Consider the following 19,204-nt stretch of genomic DNA (forward strand, 5'->3'; position numbering starts at 1 on the left):
ATTTATGAAAAACCTCTCACAGTACAAGCATTAGGTTCATTATTTGTACTGTATTATATTGTGCTTTTAGGATTTACATCTTGTGTATCTATTGCATAATATTAGGTTATCCAACATGGTTTATACATTGACATGTTTCACAACCTTGTATTACACTGTACTATATGTGTAAAATGTTCTTTTGTATACAACTCATAAAGAAAAAAATATTTTTTGTACTATATATTTTGTTCTGTTCAACTATGCAACTATATTAATTTTTGGTGCTTTGGCTAAATAATCTGTTAGATTATAACATATTCTCTACTGCAGCTGAATTATCTATGTAATTAACAACTCTGTATTCTTGCCATATTGATATTGCTACTGTTGGTTACATACAACTCTATTATCTTGTACAACCTTCTGTATATTATTTTCTAAGCATATGTCTAATGATCACCTCTTTTAATATGATAGCATATCTGCTTGAATTCTTTTACTATCTTCTCAAATTTACCCTATACATTAATACAAGTAATGATAATTATTATATTCCCTCCTAAAATGTGTGGCTCCACCTCCTAACCGGTAGGGGGAGTCCATTTAAATGGACGCATTTATTTTAATATGCCCAACCTTGTTGGACATACAAAATCACTCTCACCCCGTTTGGACACTGGAGAGTTTTCTCTGGTCCCCAGGAATAACTTGAAAATATCTTGTCAGCTCAGTTCTGTTGTTAGTGAAGGCGGAGTCTGACCACATCATACCTAACTGTGCCAATGATACCCTTCTTCCCCCTAACTAATCTCCATGCCCTACAGGTGGGGCTCTGAATAAATGAATACAACAGTAGAGCAGAGGTCTCCGTATATCAGAGACCTCCTACGCTACTGCGCAAGTGCAACCTATACTGGGCGGAAGCGCCCACTGATAATTAACATGAAAGCTGTCAAGTAAGAGCGGAAGCTGTTTCAGTCCAATGCACGGCACCTAGAGGTCAAACCATATAGGAGAACGCAGGCAATGTCAGTTTGCTTGGTGACAGGCTGCTGGCGTTGTGTAAGTGACAGTAATTCTTCCTAGGTGGCAGCACCACCACCATCTAGAGCAGGTAATATGTATTGCAATTGCTATATTTAATTTTTTTTTTCCTCACTAATAATAACCTAAAAATAGGACGCTTCTTTGTTCCTCAAGGTAAACATATCCACTACAGTTTTAAGGTATGTGTATAACACCGTCTATTTTTAAGAAACCATCCTGCTATACCTAATATAATAATTTGATTACCCCATTTGATTTAATTCATACTTATCTATGTTTATAGCCCCACTGGGCAGTCGTTTAACCGTTTCCAAGCATTATCTCATCTTCATTTGGACAATCAAGAAAATCTCTGAGATTTATCAGCACCAGTAAGCTCATAATGTCTTTACCTTCCTCCCTTATACCATCTGAACTACTTTCTAAACACTAATATTATTCACTCTTTATATTTAGTTGAATCTCCTTGGACAGGATACCTTTGGGTACAATATACCCTTCTCAATATCGTCTATTTGATCCCTGCAGAAATTTGAAAAGTTCATGGATTATATATAGGTAATTCATATGTATTAATTTTATACTGATCTTTATTTAACATAAACTTATCTAACTGCTTATTAATTTTACTAACGCTATCCTTTCTAGTAATCTTCTAATATATCACCAGTTGGTCAGTCCTGCTCCGTACAATCCAACCTATAATAAGTTTTGAGATAAACTTCCTCATAATAAATACAAGTAAGTCACTCACTTATTATTAGCATTAATATTCTTTATTCTTTTGCTATTGCCACATAAAATTATATTATCAATATAACATTTTATAGTCCTTTGTTATCATTACATTGCTTTAATTAATGAGAATTCACGTTCATTTTAAAACTCATGCATATGCTTTGAAAATATGTTAATTTATCTCTATTGGAACTATGTTATTTACTCATTTTTATTTGTATTATATGTTTATTGTAGTACCTTGATTTCTCAAAAAAAAACCCAGAGGAAGCCCCCAGTGGGCGAAATGCGTTGGGTAAAAGAAATCGAATTGCACCTTTGTATCATTGTCTTTATTAATATAACCTAATTCATGATGTAAATAGGTATGCTCAGCTTTAGTTCTGTACTTATGAGATATCAATACTTTATTCATTTCCTTTGGGGCTTTTTCATATATTACTTTAGTAAATTTGTTTTAGAATTACCTCATTGTTATAAAAAATATCTTTCTTAAAAACCCTACTCTTTATCATTTTTCTAATTTCCTAATAACTTTTATGGTTATTCTGAGCATCTTCAGGGTCTAAAATATTATGAGCCACAATGTTAAAAAATGCCAGGATACAAAACAGAGAGTCTGCCCAAGCCACAGAGAGAGAAAGCTGGTGCTTGCCCGAAGTACAAAAAACTACCACAGAAGGTTGCTTACATATTGCTGATAAGTAATAAAATCACACAAAAAACATGTAACAGGCCTTATCAATACCTGAAATATTTCCTGCTGCTTGATATACCACTTTTACCTTATAAAAATGATGTGACAGATTGTTGAATTAGGCCCGAAGTGACTAGATTATGGGGAAACAATTGTGTCTAAACTTCTTTGTGGATTCTTTCTTGCTTCTATTCTTCAGATATTAATAGTAATGTGCTGTGTTGGGAGGGTCTGCCTGCTTTCTAAAAAAAAATAAATCCAAATGTTTTAGTAAACTGTTTACAATTTGGGTATCCCTTTATGTTTCCACCAACCTTCCCCAGTATCACACCAGAAAAAAACTATTCTGAAAGATTATTTGAAATAGGGGATGTCATCATTAACCCAATTTCAATAGCTTTTTTTTCTGTATTGGTGTATTTACCAGAAGCTAGTTGCTTGATTAAAAAAGAAACCATACTCTGGCCAACAAAAATCTCAGTAATTCTAGCATATATATGTTTATTGGAAATAATGAAGACTCATATGTATATTAAAGGGTCTGCTGCACAATTGTCATTGAGCCATGGTTTTCTACTATTTAATATTTGCTGAGCTATGAATACAGAAAAATCAGTAAATGTCAGCTAACCAAAGCAAAAAGAAATGGCAGCGATATAAAAAACAAGGGGATATATATATATATATATATATATATATATATATATATATATGAAATATATTGTTGAATTACTGCTAGCAATTCAAGATCAAATGATTAAAGATAACATTTAGAGATTAATTCAAAAGATATTGACAAGCTTTAAAAAAGTGATTTTATTATTTTTTACAGGGATGAAGATTACTAGGATCCACCAGAAAGCAGTAAACCAGATGTAGAGTAACAAAATTATTCAGTAAACATCACAAAGGGCAAGCTCCCCCCTGATGGTTTTCTTTTGTCCCTTTCTTTCTATCTCCCATTTCATCTAATCTCTCATCTTCTCTCTCCTCCCTTTGTTCTTTTTCCTCTTCCTCCCTATTTCCCCACCCTCTTCCCTCTCTCTTTTTCATCCCTTTCACTCTCTCCTCCCTTCATCTCACTGGAAGAAATATTGACAGAGGAAGCGAAATCAGCAGTGACTGCAGCAGACAAAGCTTTTTGCATGCAAAGGACAAACCAGATCTACTCGTAGCTTTCCACAGCAACAACACTGGGATATGAAACAAAAAAAGCAAACAGGGGACAGAGGAAAATCAGACAGGTAAGTGAAATTCCAAATACATATTCAGATATGTGAAGAAAATCTGGGGAAAATACCAAAAGTACTGCATATGTGGTGTATCAGTATTAGTACAGAAAGATGTATATGTAATTACTAGAACTGGTTTCTGCATGATGTACAAAATGTACAAAACTCATAAACAGAAGCAGGTAGAGATCAAAAAGATGAAAAGGGCAAACGTGAAATACATAGTTTTCCATAGTAAGAGTTAAGTTTGGACATATGTATTAATACAGAAAAGAGGCATTGTTAGGGTAAACATTTTTAAAAGGGGTCATATATGCATCATTTGTTATGTTTTAGGGCATACACAGGCATTTCATCTTGTAATGTTTCAGGGAATTCAACATGCACACAAATTAGCAGCACAATGACATTCATCATGTGGGACCTGCAGTTTATCTGCATCATCCTTGTAAACATCCCACCCCCTCCCATGCACATAAACATTGCATAGGCATAATTATTTTAAGATATATATCCGCAATGCAAAGGTAAATTACATAGAAACCGAACCTTTACTAAAGCAGTACTGAAACCTGGGTGTGGAAAATATATTTGAAAGATTAAAAAAAAGAAAAAGGAACCAGACTTGAAGTGACTATTTTCTTTATTGTTGCGGGTTGATACTGGTACTGAAATATATATATATATATATATAAATATATATTCATTTTACAAAGTACATGATGTGTGGTTTCCAGTCTCTTTCATGCATATGAAACAAAATGAAGGATGACATATTCAAAGCTTAGATGGAGGGCCTGTGAGCCACATACCTAATTGTATATAAACATCTGTATATGTAATAGCTTATCACACATGAACAAAATGTGTACTGGTAGGCGTCAATACACTAATGTTATTGGGGGATTTACTTAATGCTTTGTTTAAACAAAAAGGATTTATCTGTCTTATATTTCTTTCTGTATTGAGATAAAATGGTTATGAGCTGAAGACTCAAACCAAATCTTTTAAATCTTAGTATATCTTGCTTAGCCAGAAGGTTTTGGGTTCATAAAAATTGAACTGCAGAAGATCAAGTATTAGAACATCCATGGTGTTATGTTTCTAGCTTTTCTGTATACAAAACAAACCTCCAGGATGCCTAAAGTGGACCTAAACTCTAAATTTTTTACTTTACATAAAAGGGTAGACAACCCTTTTTTTTTTTTTTTTTAAAGTAAAAATTTTTTTTTTAAGTGCAACACTTTTTTTTGTAAAGGGCGCAGTACTTACCCAGAATGGGAGCGCAATGCCTCCCAGGATACCTACGTCACGCCGGGAGCCCTTTCATCAATGGAAAAATAAACTGCCGATCTCACGCATGTGCAGTGTTATCAAAAATCTGTTTTCCCAATCTACATCACCCGATCTCGCACCTGCCTGGTGCGAGACTGGGTTATGCAGGAAGAAGAACGTGGAAGAAGAGAAAACTCAGAGAAGATGTCTGCGCCGGGCCAAAGACGAAAACCTTCCTTTTATAAACACCTAAAGGAAAAAAAAGAAAAAGCTAAACATTTAAACATTGGTGCGGGAGTGCTGAAAGCCTTGGCCACAAGTTATAGTGCCCTGTATATCTGTACATCTGGTGTAATGTTGACCAACTTCAGAATGTTTATTTCATCTAGTCCATGAATCAGTGCACCTCAGTTTATCAAGCAGATGTCTTAATTTTTGTCACTATTCTTTGCCTTATTGTCAGCTGTCACTTTCTTCATCCACTTAACCTGTAGCAGATGCCAGGATGTACTAGAACACACTAATTCTCTTAGCAGCTCAGAGTGGTTGGACACTACAGAGGGACTAGTGAGAAAGTTTTGAAGGTGCTTTTGAAGTGCTGACTAGAGTTCAGCTTTTTTACATGCAGTGGTAATAGCAGCTTACTGTTGTTGCTGTTTTTAAAAGATCAGCTGTGCAAAGTATTATTATTTTAGTGTCATTCTCATTCAGATGCATGATCAGCAATACACACTGGTTAAATCATTTAATAAAAATTACTATTATTGTTCACTAAAAAGTAATAACACCTTTTTAGTGAAGTTATGCAATCAAAATGTTGCTCAATTGCTCACAGGTGACATATAAATTTAAAAAAATAAATTATTGGGTAAGGCCCTTGCCCTGCCTAATTGTTTATCTTGAAATGTAAAAGTATTGGAATTCAACTTTCAAAGGAATTTACTTGATGAAGATACCCTAAATTACATTTTTTCTACATTTAGTCAATATTTTACTACATTTTAAGTATATCTACTTATATCAGAATGTTAAAAAATGCAAGACTGCTAAATTTCTCTCTATATTCACTTCAGACCTTATCAATTTGTCATATCAGAAGTAGGAATCTGCCTGTCTACCCAACAATAAGTGATGGATAATCTGCCAGACACAGCAATAAAAAATTTTAAATGATCTAAACATTTTTACTCTCTTTCCCCTAGACAATCTAAAGCCTTTTTCCATATTGATGTGCAAATCTACATCTCTTAGTTATTCTTTAAACTCTTTCACTGCAATTTTGCATTCTGGTCAAGTTACTGTTTCTCATTGAAGAAATACTGCATTAAACTCAACTGCTAGTATTAGAAATCCAACACATTGATAAGAATGTAATTCAGTACTCTAAACTCCCTTTGTACCTGTTTTGTATGTTAAATAAAAAAAATGCAATGCCTTTAACAACCATTTTTTAAATTTGTATCTTTAAAGCGAAACCTGCATTTCTTTTTTTCACTTGCTAAAAAGCCTTTAATCTTCTTACCACATCCAGCAAATCCTACAGCAGATTTTTTCTTCTTTATGCTGCTTCCTGTCATATTCCACACAGCCATCTTCTTTTCCATGGTTCCCTGATGACATCACCCGATCGCACATTGTGCATGTGAGGTGACTTCAGACAGGGCCTCCAATTGTAAACAAGCAAGTGTCAATCACACTCTACACATACATGAGATCATGTGCTGGTTTATATACATTTGATGAATCTCAGACAAGAAGCAGCCTGCAGCCTCCTGGGATAAGTGGCATAAGTATCATCGGAGGCTGCGGGTTTTCCCTTTCAGTTTCCCCTTCAGTCAGGCAGATGTAAAGTGATGCAAAAAAAGTTATTTCATAAAGCAAAAAACGTTTTTTTTTTTAAAATAATATGTAAAGGGAAACCCTTTTACAGGCAAAAGCTCCTTACATGGTGCTTTTATTTTGATGTTAGATCCACTTTAATGTTCAATATTTCAGGGTGAAAGTAATTTTTTCTTTCTTTTCACAGAGCTGAATGATCTTTTTTCAGTTTTAACAAACTGAAAGGTGTAAGGATTGTTCCCTCTGTATTAGTAGCATGTGAGAAGTAAGTTTATTTTTCCCCAAATAAGTGTCACTAGTTATGGTGGAGGGTTAACTCATAAATAAAAAAAATATTGTCTAAGTAGAAAAAGCATGTGTAAACTTTCTTGAACAATGATGGAGCAGGAAGCTTTCTATATTTAAATATCAATCTTGCATTAGCTTCCCTCTAGTGTTTTGCAGTCAGTAATGGATTGGCCATCCTATTATTGTATCCAAATAATGAGGAAATCACCAACATACATGCATACTGCACCACAAACAAAAGGAAAAATGCACATTGACTTGAGAATGAGACCCTTCTAAACTAGTGGTCAAATGAACATCCATGCCCTCTCTGCACACCCTCGTGTTAGGTAAATCAGTCCACAGCTGTCCTCTGGAGATCACGTGCCTTTACTGTCGTCCGATTTAATTTGTATTTTACTATTGTAGCTGATGAAACTCACATTGTTCCTGTCATGGGAAGTAATAATAGCACATGCCCTACCTCAAATTTCAGGCTTGTGGCTGGGAGGGGGGACCAGGCGGGAAATTTAAAATATTACGCTTTTACATTTAAAAATACTTAGTATTCATACCACCAGGGAGGGTAATGCCCTATCTCCATCTTTCCAACTCCATCACCCCACACTGTTTGTTGGTGGTATTTCTAGCCCAAGCAAGCAGGTTGCACGAGTCCCCAAATGGTGGACCAGGGACGTTTGGAAACATTTTTGATTGATCTGATAATTATCCTATTTGCATTTGACCACTGTTTCACTAGGGTCTCAAGCTCCAGTTATTGTGCATTTATTTTTTCTGTTTGCAATGCTGAAATAATGCATAATGGTGATTCCCTCATTGTTTGGATACATCACTAAGATTTCTACACAATTAGTTAAAGAAAATTGACAGACATGCACTCTTTAGATTGTAGCACCAATTATGTGTTTTCTTTGCAACAAAGATTGCAAATTATCATTCAAAATGCAAATGTTAGCATCCTCAGAAAAAGATGGTTTAGGAGCAGAGTCCACTGCTTGTAATACCTGAAACATATTGTTTCCTATATCACATACTTTGGTTTACTGAACCAAATTGTTGTGACAAATTACATATCAACAGTTCATTGTTCATTTTCAATCAACCAAGTATTCCATTGCTCAAAATAGTTATCAAGCATCACTTACTTTGCCTCTTGTACAATGTTTACCATCACAAGCAAATTACAATTTGCGCATTTTCCACAGTCGATCATAGTGATAATACGAAAAAACCTAAATACCTCAACCCATTTTAGGCTATGGTAAATGTGGTGATAAAAATTTGCCATTTAGCATGTTCACTAGGGAACATATCTACACTTTGTACAACTTTAGTTTGCAGGGGGTTATTCAATCTCCTGAAACATTACTGGTGTAAAAAACATAGTACTACCAAACTTGGCAGTATCACTTTTGGTAAGATAGTCACATTATTTTTTTAGGTAAGGTCTATCTTTCAACACACATTGAGGATTATACAGCCTGCAATAAGCACATCATGGTTCTCAACTGAATGTAATTGTTTAGTCTATTCGACAACAGCCTGTTTGGTTTTTGCAAACATAATCATTGCACTTAGCTTTATCTTAGCTTTAAAGAGTTGTTTCAATTGCTACCTCAGTAAATATAGTGTTCAGTGTTGAACCTAGAATGTATTTGTTATATTTATAATATATTAATTATAGGTGGGTGGCAGACCTTGTATTATGACTCAACTCATCAGCATCCACCATAAAACAGCCGGGTGGTTACTGAAAAGTTCCCGGTGGTGCGCCCGACTAAAAGGGGCTGGGGAGAACATTGCTGTTGCATTTGAACTAGAAATTTGTTCAAAGACATGTATTCCCACAGAATTTATATTTAAGTAAACAAAGCAATTAAATTAGTTAATGTAATGTAAAAAATATAATAAAAAAAATAGTATTGAAACTTATAATTACAATACAACCTTGGTATGTATGACTTACTTCTTCTTTTTTTCCCCCACAGGAAATTGTTTTCTTAATGCAGTAGCACCAAAGTGAGCTAATGGAACTTTTTAAGGACGTACAGAGGTCAATTAGGATCATGGGCTAATCCAGATATTTTGATTAAACACAACATTATAACAGCAGTGATTAAGGGCATCTAATTATGTGCAATATTGCTTTACTGTACTGTACAAGTGAATGCCTGGCATCTGTAGTATGGTACAATGCAGTCAAGTTAACTGTTTGCTACGTGTGATCTATCACTCACTATGAGGCTGCCCTGTGTCTTCTGGCCACAACTGTCCTGGGCCTTCAGTCTTTGTTTTTTAGAAACAATTATATCAATTATACCAAAATCAGGAGCATCTCCACTTAATTGCCGGGGGATCTGTGTCTGTGCAAGTGATGTTATTAGTTGTTCTAGGAAGGACCTGGCAGTGGTTCCAAGTGGTTTACCAAAGTATATAGCAATGTTAGACCTTAGTCACAACAACCTAGCAAGACTACGGGCTGATTGGACTACATATCCACTAAAGTCACTTATAACATTATTGTTGTCACATAATCATATAACATTTGTATCTTCTGAAGCTTTTCATCTGACCCCAAACCTACGGAATCTCGATTTATCCTGTAATAAACTGCGCATACTCGAGGAAAATGCATTTAGTGCTCTGGAAAACCTGGAAGTACTATTTCTGTATGGGAATAAAATAGCAGATATTGATCGCAGTGCATTTGATGAAATGAAGCATTTACAAAAGTTATATCTAAGTCATAATTCAGTGCAACGCTTTCCTTTAGAACTGGTAAAGGATGGCAATAAATTGCCAGAACTGACATTACTCGATCTTTCTTGTAATCAAATAAAAGTCCTACCAGTAAAACAGCTTCGGGCACTGCCTGCCTGGCTGAGCAACAGGTTATATCTACATGGAAATCAACTGACCTGCAATTGTGAATTATATGGACTTTTTTGGCACTGGCATGTACGTCAATTGGCATCTGCTAGAGATTTCAGAGAAGATTTACTGTGTTATCTACCTTCCCAGCAACAGACTTCCCCTGTGAGTGTATTGTCCCTCAATGGTAGTGAGAGTATGAATTGTAGTGTTGTAAGAGAGACTGGAATGGAGGCACATCTAAAGGAGACAGTTACCCTAAATTGTGACACTAAACAAAGAGGTGTGAACCTAATTTGGGTTACTCCTGGCAACGAATGGATACAAAAACACATTGATGGAACAGAGGGAAATCGTACCATAGATGTGCTTAGCAACGGCAGTCTTCAAATAAAACAGATTCGATTGGAAGACAAAGGGACATATACTTGTTACGCCCAAGGGGACGTTCTAAATGAGACTCTATATGTTACACTTACTGTATTCAATTTTACACAGCATGTCCACCAGGATACACTAAATACAGCATACACTACTTTAGTGGGATGTGTGGCAAGTGTTATATTAGTATTAATTTATTTATACATGACACCATGTCGCTGCTGGTGTCGGCCTGGTGATAGGGGTCAAGGGGAGGACAGGGATAGCATCCGCTCTTCAGTCCTCAGTGCCACCCCCAACCATGAAACTACTAGTGAAAAGGCAGTTCTCAATCGTCATGTGGCTTTTCTGGATCCTCCTGGAGAACTGCACGGTCAGAATGGTAAATTAAAACCTAATGGTTCACAAGAAGTAACTAGAACAAAAGGCCATCAGCTACAACCATCATCACCACACCGAAAGTTGTCAGATCCAGGGTCTATTAGTTCAGTATTTTCTGACACTCCAATTGTGGTGTGACAATAATGTATCAAAAGTAAGCTTGCAAACAATTCATATCAAACATCTTCCCATCCCTTACCTAAAGTGTCCTGTCCTGCATGTGCATGTCATGTTGTTTTTCAAACCCCAGGAGATAAGGGAGCTGCAATGAGAATCTAAATGTTAACCTTATGAGAATATTTAAAAACAAGTGTAAGAATATATAGAGAGGGTCTTAAAATTATTACTGAATGACCTTCTATTAGAACTAACAGAAGGTAATTAAGTGGTGATTTCAAGATCTTTTCTACTACTATTATTTTTGATCTTACTCCTGTAAGCAAGTTTGGGTTTACAGATGCAGCCAATGTGATGGCAACCTAACATTTTATGTAAAACATACTATGTACTTTCCTTTTCCAATACATAAACAATGCCGCATCCAAATATAAAGTGGCGTGATAATGTAATGTTAATAAATATCAAAGCATAACATATCCCTTTTGTGGTTGCGTAACATCACTTCTTGTTCACATACAACCATATGGGTCAAACTGTGGCCTGCATATATCCACCCAAAATACTGCTGGTCAGTCATTTCAATTTTAAATTCTGTTCTGAAGTAGCATAAGATAGAAAGGCACAACCAACCCTTGTAACTGTGATTTTATGTTTGCATCATTTAGATGTGACAAATTATTAAACAGTTTATGTAGTCACATAAAACATAAACCTTCCAAACTAACCGTGTAAGTACAGCTACTATTCTTGCACTCGCATATTGTGAAGAATTACCCAGGCTAAAAAGTAGTTAAACTCAGGACTAGCCAGCGTGGTGTCAGTTACTGTATAAAAACCTCAGTGGGTTAATCACTACCCCCCCCCTAAAAAAAACAAAGCAAAAGAATAGTCTTAGACTTAACTCACACTGCTGCTTTGAAGTAATAGACATGCATATGAGTGTGCTGCACTGCCATTCATTTAGGCACTCCAAAGCACTACCCTAGATTGATGAAATATTGCACATTATTACCTTTATATAGTGCTGACATTATGCAGTGCTTTCCAAAGTCCATACCTGTCCCTTAAAGGGGCTCACAATCTAATGTGTCTACTGTAGTCATATGTCATTACACAGTCTAAGAACAATTTTGAGGGGAAGCCAATTATTGTAACCAAATGTTTTTGGGACATGGGAGGAAACACATGGAAAACATACAAACTCATTGCAGATGGTTTCCTGGCCAGGATTCGAACCTGTTACCTAGCACTGGCAAAGGAAAGAGTGCTAGCTACTGGTCCAGCCATGCAGAACAAGCCCTTTTCTGTGTGTTTTTTCATTCATTGATGCATTTTCTGCATAATTGTAAATAGGCCATTAAGAAAATTTACTTTACTGATCTGAAGTAACATAACATTGCAATACCATTAGAATCTAGTTCCAAATTACAAATATAAGCCCATATGTTTTACATATCTTGATATGGGTGACAATAGGATTTTACCTTTGGCTTGCTTATGTCCTGCTATGTCTGTTTTAAAATATCAGTTCAACTTACTAACAATGTATTGCTATCCATGATTATACCCTATTTTAATATGATTTTCTAATTCAGTCTAAGTAAAAGATGTACATTAATATTAATAAATAAGTTTAAACTTACTCTTAATTATTCTAGATTAGTTATTAATAGTGTTAACTGCACATTTTTATCTCCTCTTTATTATCACTGCTTTGGTTGATGGACCAATGTGGGGAAGGAAAATATATCCTATACACAAACAATTAGAACTCAATCTGATGCCAGATCAATAAACTATTCTATTGGTTTCCATTAAGATTTGCAATTAGGAATTACCAACTGACCACCAAAACTAAAATATAAATTTTAGGTAAGGTGTGTTTAACTTAACAAAGCAAATTTACCATTAAGCTTAATATAATATATATTGCTTTATTACGAGTCTTAGGTATATTTATTCAATGGTATTATTAAAACACAAACAAAAAAGGGACAGTTATAGGGGATACTTTTTTTGGTTAAGTAATTGTTAACTGTATAAGAGAAACATTAAAAAATACATTAGTTTGCCTATCATGCTACCATGTTGTATAACTGAAAGCCCTTCTTGTCTGAGACCACATAAAAATAAAATTCAATTGGTGAAAAAAAACTGTATTTTTTATATTGAACAGTAAAGGATAAAGACATCAAACAATGCAGCTGAGCTAAAGTGAGAAGGTGCATTTGGTTTATTTTATTCTGATTTTATCCAGCACAGACAGGTTCTGAAGGGTTTTCTTTATGTGGCATGAGTGTGACTATTTGGATTGTCAGATTCAGACTTCTAGGAAACAGTTCAAAGCAATTAGTAAATTTAAAATGGAACACTGCAGTTTACATATAGTTAGGAAGTGTACTAGTTAGGCTTATATTTCAATGGCAAACATAGTACAGAAGATTGTTGTTTACGAACAAAAAAAATTAGTCTTCATGTAGGCAAGTTTCACTTTATTATTTGGTTTATTTCTCTGTGAGTATGCATAAGGAATTGTGAGGTATCAATACTGTGATCTGATGATGTGGATAAAACTGATTACTTAAATGGACTCTACCAAGATACAAAAAAGTGTAAAAAAGGTTGTGACAACGTTCCCTGGCTCACGTGCCACACACACAGTTTAGAAAACAGTGACTTGCTAAATAGATTTAGTCCAGCTGCCATAAAAGTAATGTGTGTGCACATAAGCTGGGGAACTTCCATCAAACCTTATTACACTGGTAGTTTGCACCCTGATAGATTTTTCTAAACATAATATGAGAAGCAGAAGCACCCTTTTCATAAATGAAGTACTTTAAATGTGTTTGACACAGGCACGCTACTTGAAATGAAACAACTTTTTGTTTTTCTATAAACTAATGTCATTGTGTGTTATGTTTTACAGGTCTACACATGCCATCTGCCTTTATTAGATCTTTTTCATCCCGGGTTTGTTATAACACTATTTTAAAATGTCTTATTTAATGTCTTCCCATATATAAAACTGTAAGAAATATACATACAAATATATATAATATATATAGATAGATTTTACTTTATTTATTTACGTCAGGAACATGGCTGCATTGTTATGACAGATAAAAATGGAAATAAATATTTCAGTACTTGGCTAGTGTGTAAAATTGTGTTTTATTTTTACTGTAATACACTAAAAAAATGTATGAAATCCACACATTTTACCACAGGTACAAAACTGTTTATGGTAAGGTACAGTAAAGCAATCGTTGTAATTTGAAACATCACATTTCAGGAAGATTTACCCACACTAAATGGTAAATATAACATGTACAGCAGGGTAAATGGGTATTGAACGTCAACATTTTTCTCAGTAAATATATTTCCAATGGGGCTACTGACATGAAATTTAAACCATATAGTGACATATTAGTAACAACCAAAGTAATCCACACATACAAAGAAATCAAAACAAATATGTCCATGAATTAGGTAAATGGCACAAAGAACAAGTATTAAACATTTGAAGAAAAGGAGGTCATACCTCGGCTAAGGAGTGGGTGGCCCTGCTAACAAATTTTTCGGCTAACAATTTTTTTCCACTGTTTATGGGACTTGGCTAATGAATTTGAACTCAGCTAATGAATGTAAAAAAAAGTAGGAATCAGGAAGTAAGACACCCAACAACATACTGCATGAAAGCATGTTAGAAAAGTGAGAGAGTGAGAAAAGTGAGTGAGAGACATTGCTTTGACCTATATAGTGAGGGGCTTCCAGAATGCCATAGAAGAAACTCTTCTCATAGTGTCAGTACGGTGCACACTCCGTGTGGCTGTGAATTTGAGAGGTAGGTGTGATTTATAGCATTTATTCTTTACATATGAACGGGGCTTCCCTGCTGCTTGTGTGCGGGACGGAGGCTTGATAGAAGGGGAGCAGTTTGCATGACTTGCAGAGGAAATCTTTTGCTAAACACAGCTGAGGTTGTGGGTGATTTTAAGGACTGAGCTCTTCTGCAACCTCTGTAACCCTTTAAATGACCAAGACTTACTCTGCAATTGTTTCTTTTTTGCACAGATTGCTTCAGATGTTAATGAAGCATAAAGTTTCTTTTTTTTTTTTTGCTTTGTGATTAATTCACAGTGGGGATTTAATACAGTAACTGACACCATGCTGCCTAAAAATATGTTAAGACAAACATCTGTCCTAATTGCATTTATTAAAATAATGTACCTGTTGTTACTGGGGAAGCTGTTCATCCCAGCCTTTGGTGAGTTTATGACCTTTTATATTGTGCTTTGTACTATTTTTTATAAAAATCTTTAAATTGTGGGCAGCATCCAGAACAAATTAAATGATTTTCTATAGAAACCTAAGGGAAATCACGTTTCAGCTAACAAATGTGATTCTGTAACAAATTATCTTTGTTAGCCGAACTATCACTGTATTTAGAAGGCAATCTTAACCCCTATCAGTGCAAATTAAAATCAGCTTGTTTTCTCATAATGGGTAAAATCAAAGAGTTCTCCCAAGACCTTTGCTACCTTATTTTTGCAATACATGGTAATGGCATTGGTTACAGACATATCTCTAAGCTTCTGAATGCTACAGTGAATACCGTTGGGGGTACAATTTAAAAGAATAATCAGAGGAGGTGTCCAAGACCCAACATTCGCAGAGAGCCTCAGAAATATCTGAAGTCAGGTAGTTGTTTCAAAGAAAAGACATGCATGCAGAAAATGTAACGCACCCAACAGACATGGCCTTTATGCACACTCAGTGCTCGATACTGCATTTCTAAAATAAAAGCATGTTGAAGCTTATTTGCTTCACAACATTTGGCCAAGTCAGTGAAATACTGGGAGAGTACACTCTGGTCATATGAGTCCAAAACTGAACTCTTTGGATATCATTGTACACACCATAACCCTGATTCATTACGCGAGGCTGGAGAGAATACACTTTCATTAGTGAAGCTGGGTAATCCAGAAAACCTGGAGTTGATTTCCCAAAAATCATTAGCTATTTGTTAGCAAATGTTTTTAATCCTGGACAAGATCCATTCCAGGTTTGCAGAATCACCCAGCTTTACTGATAAATGTATTCTCTCCAGCCTTGGAGAGTTTTAATAAGGGCCCAAGTATGAAGGAGAAATGGGAACATCATGGTGTGGTGCTGATTTTCAGCATATGGTACTGGCAGACTTTGTCAATCTCTTGTGGTGACAACCATGTCTTTAAGTGACAACCTGTCATATGAGGAACAACATTATTGAGTAGTAAACCTTACATTACATTTATTTTGCTTCATTAGTTACACCAAATTATAACAATAATTTTTTTGATAAAACACATTCAATAAGTAATTGGAATTTGGGTAGTATTGGGAATTTTCTGTGCTATGAGACAGTACAAAACTAAGCTCCAAAGTAGTGGTTATAATTGAAATCAAAAGAGTGCAGTTGAAAGCCCTTATTTACCGTATTTTTTGCTGTATAAGATGCACTTTTTCTTCCCCAAAACTGGGGGGGGGGAAAGTTGGTGCTTCCTATACGACAAATGTGTTATAAAATAATTAAAATAAGATACTCACCCGATACCCGATCCTGCGTGTGTCTCCTCTCCTCGCTGGCTGCAGCGTGTGTATCTTCTCCTCTCTGGCAGCAGCGTGTGTCTCCTCCTGGCTGCAGTGTAGAGCGAAAGCAGCCGGCACAGCGCACCCTGCTGTTCCCAGTCCTAACTGCCGTACAGTGAAAAAAAAACACAGAGTGATCAGAAGGGGAATTTGAATGACACAGAGTGATCAGAAGGGGAATTTGAATGACACAGAGTGATCAGAATGGGAATTGGAAAGGCACAGAGTGATCAGAAAGGGAATTTGAATGGCACATGAGTGATCAGAGGGGAATACCAGTATGAATGGCACATGAGTGATCAGAAGGGGAATAATCTTTCAGAATCTTTTTTTTCTAGATTTTCTTCCTTTAAAATTGGGTGCGTCTTATATTCCGGAGCGTCTTATACGGCGAAAAATACGGTATTTACTTTTTTAGCAGCCATTTGCCTGTGGGAGTAGCAGTGGTCAAATCCTTTATGCTCTGTCTTAGGTCAGTCTGCAGATCCAACCATTCCCTTTTAAGTCTTTCCACTTAAATTTAGGCTGAAATTCCAGGTCAGGAAAACCACACTGCTCCACAACTGCAACTGAAAGCCCACAGAAAAACCAATGATCGCTCCTGAGCGACAAGTGGTTAACTATAGGAGCCAGGAAGCAGTCTTTTTTTCTATAACTAAATATAAGAAAATATTTATATATAAATATAATTAGAACTAATGCCAAGGCCTGGCAGACATGACTTCATACTACTGAGAGACTACATCTCAGAACATAAATATACAAAGGCAATATTCGGATTTATTTTATTTTGTTATAAGCAGAAACTCAAATACACAATTACCAAAAAAACTAATAATAGGTGTTAATATAGATCAAATACCCACACCAGACAGATAATACATAATGAAGCTTTATTAAGAGCAAGTGTCCACAGGAATTGTTTACCAGGGATTGATGTGAATTTGAAAATTACCTCAAATGTAGGTCATCAAATTCCTTGACGTTTATTAGAATTATTTGCATTGCGTTTCTTTGCATACAATGTATGTTTAGGAGGTGTGTTTGAACTGCAGGCTTGCTTGCTTGCATTTGAACAGCTATTTAAGCACAAATAAATTTCATATCAAAGGAAAATGCTTTAATAGATAGTAAATTGTAGCTTTTCAAAATACCATGGACAGTTCCCCTTATACTCCAAAACACTTGTTTAAAGATCACAGCACTGTTCACAACTTCACACATAAAACTTACTACATGAACAAAAGTTACCTATCCCTGAGCACATACACGTCTATGGATGTGTGCCTGAATATATATACTTCTTTCAGACTTGCCTACAGTTATAACAGCAATATAACTGCTTAAGAATGCCCTTTGTTACTCGGTGTTGCATGCCAGCATGTAAAAACATATCCACATAAAACAAGTAAATGAGGCCTTTTTATAATACCTGGAGCTAAAGTGTAAGTACTTACATTTGCCTACCCATATTCCTTATCAAACCCCTTTCCCCAATCAACATGCTAAAGGCAATTTTTATTATTACCTGTTCTCATTATATACCTAATTTTAGATTCAATTATGTACACTGCTTCCTTGTACTCACCTCAAGAATCCTCAGCTCTGCTGCCAACACTGATTAAAACACCTTTATGGGTGACTGTCAGTCCACAGGAGTGGGCATACCCATGAGGACTGCATTTGTATGCAGCCTACACTAGGTAAAGCTCAGATGCTCTACTTAGCCTCTATGACTGAAAGAACTGAAATCCAATAAAGATAAAAGGAAGGCCAGGAACATTAAGGCTGGAGAGTAAAGGGTTATATGATGCTGGATTCCCTCAGGCCCATACATAAGAAAGGCTCTTATATTCTGCAGTTCAACCTTAATACAACATATAACAAAATGCATAATTCCAACTTTGTCAACTACTTCAACAAAGTTTTACAATTTTGTATATACTTCTTTGCACTTTTGTATTTACATGTAAACCTTTTGTTTACATCTCAGTTTAAAAAATTCAAATAGTAATAATTATGAAATAAAATCAGACTTACAGAATCATTTGCAAAATCTGTGGATAAAACAAAGTCTGTATTATTTTGTAGTACAACTGTCACCCAGGCTATTATAGCTAATTGGTTTCCAATTAGTAGAATGTATAAATGGGTGAAAGTGTCACATAAGAAATTCAGAAGCTAATTAACCCTTTAATTGTCATTGTTGTTTTTTTTTTTTTTTGGGGGGGGGGGGGGGGTTCCCTATACTTAAATCATTTTGTGGCTTAAAAAATGCTCCTATAAATCCACCTGACACCCCCGCCCCCTCAACCCACTAATTTTGACAATAGTATGTTTAGGGACTTTGCAATTAACAAAAAGTAGGCGGTAATAACCTACATTTAAAATTCTTCATTTCCGCCTATATTTTCATAGTAATTTTGAACAAAACCCCAAGCTTTTTAACATTGTTTTTGGTTTTGGGAGATAGTCCTATGGGTCCCTCAGACATCCCCAGAAATTTTGATGACAATTTAACTCTAAAATCAACAAAGTTTTGACTTTAGTACTAAGAGGAAAATGTCATCTTGCAGTAAAAAAGCCTCTGGAGGGAATTCTAGTTATAGTTTAATAAATTTAGGATGGATGACTTTGAAGAGCGAAACATAAGTAATGGAGGCTGGAGCAATGGAAATAAATAGATGCCCTCGTGTACTCATAGACAATTATCCACACTGTA

General features: G+C 35.5%; 1 protein-coding gene across 3 annotated transcripts; it reads left to right on the top strand.

Moving 5' to 3' along the window:
- The first annotated feature begins 3,313 nt into the window (after positions 1-3,313).
- AMIGO1 (adhesion molecule with Ig like domain 1) lies at positions 3,314-11,653 on the top strand. Of its 3 annotated transcripts, XM_072423643.1 has the most exons (3): positions 3,314-3,708; positions 6,998-7,075; positions 9,087-11,653. In XM_072423643.1, the coding sequence occupies exon 3, from the start codon at positions 9,337-9,339 to the stop codon at positions 10,867-10,869; it is 1,533 nt and encodes a 510-aa protein (XP_072279744.1). In that variant the 5' UTR covers positions 3,314-3,708; positions 6,998-7,075; positions 9,087-9,336; the 3' UTR covers positions 10,870-11,653. The 3 variants fall into 3 exon arrangements, with proteins under 3 accessions (XP_072279744.1, XP_072279736.1, XP_072279753.1); XM_072423635.1 differs by lacking the exon at positions 6,998-7,075; XM_072423652.1 differs by lacking the exon at positions 3,314-3,708 and having other exon boundaries at positions 5,725-7,075.
- The last annotated feature ends 7,551 nt before the right edge of the window (positions 11,654-19,204 follow it).

The sequence above is a fragment of the Pyxicephalus adspersus genome, chromosome 1 (genome assembly GCF_032062135.1).
Source record: "Pyxicephalus adspersus chromosome 1, UCB_Pads_2.0, whole genome shotgun sequence".
Classification (NCBI taxonomy): Eukaryota; Metazoa; Chordata; class Amphibia; order Anura; family Pyxicephalidae; genus Pyxicephalus; species Pyxicephalus adspersus.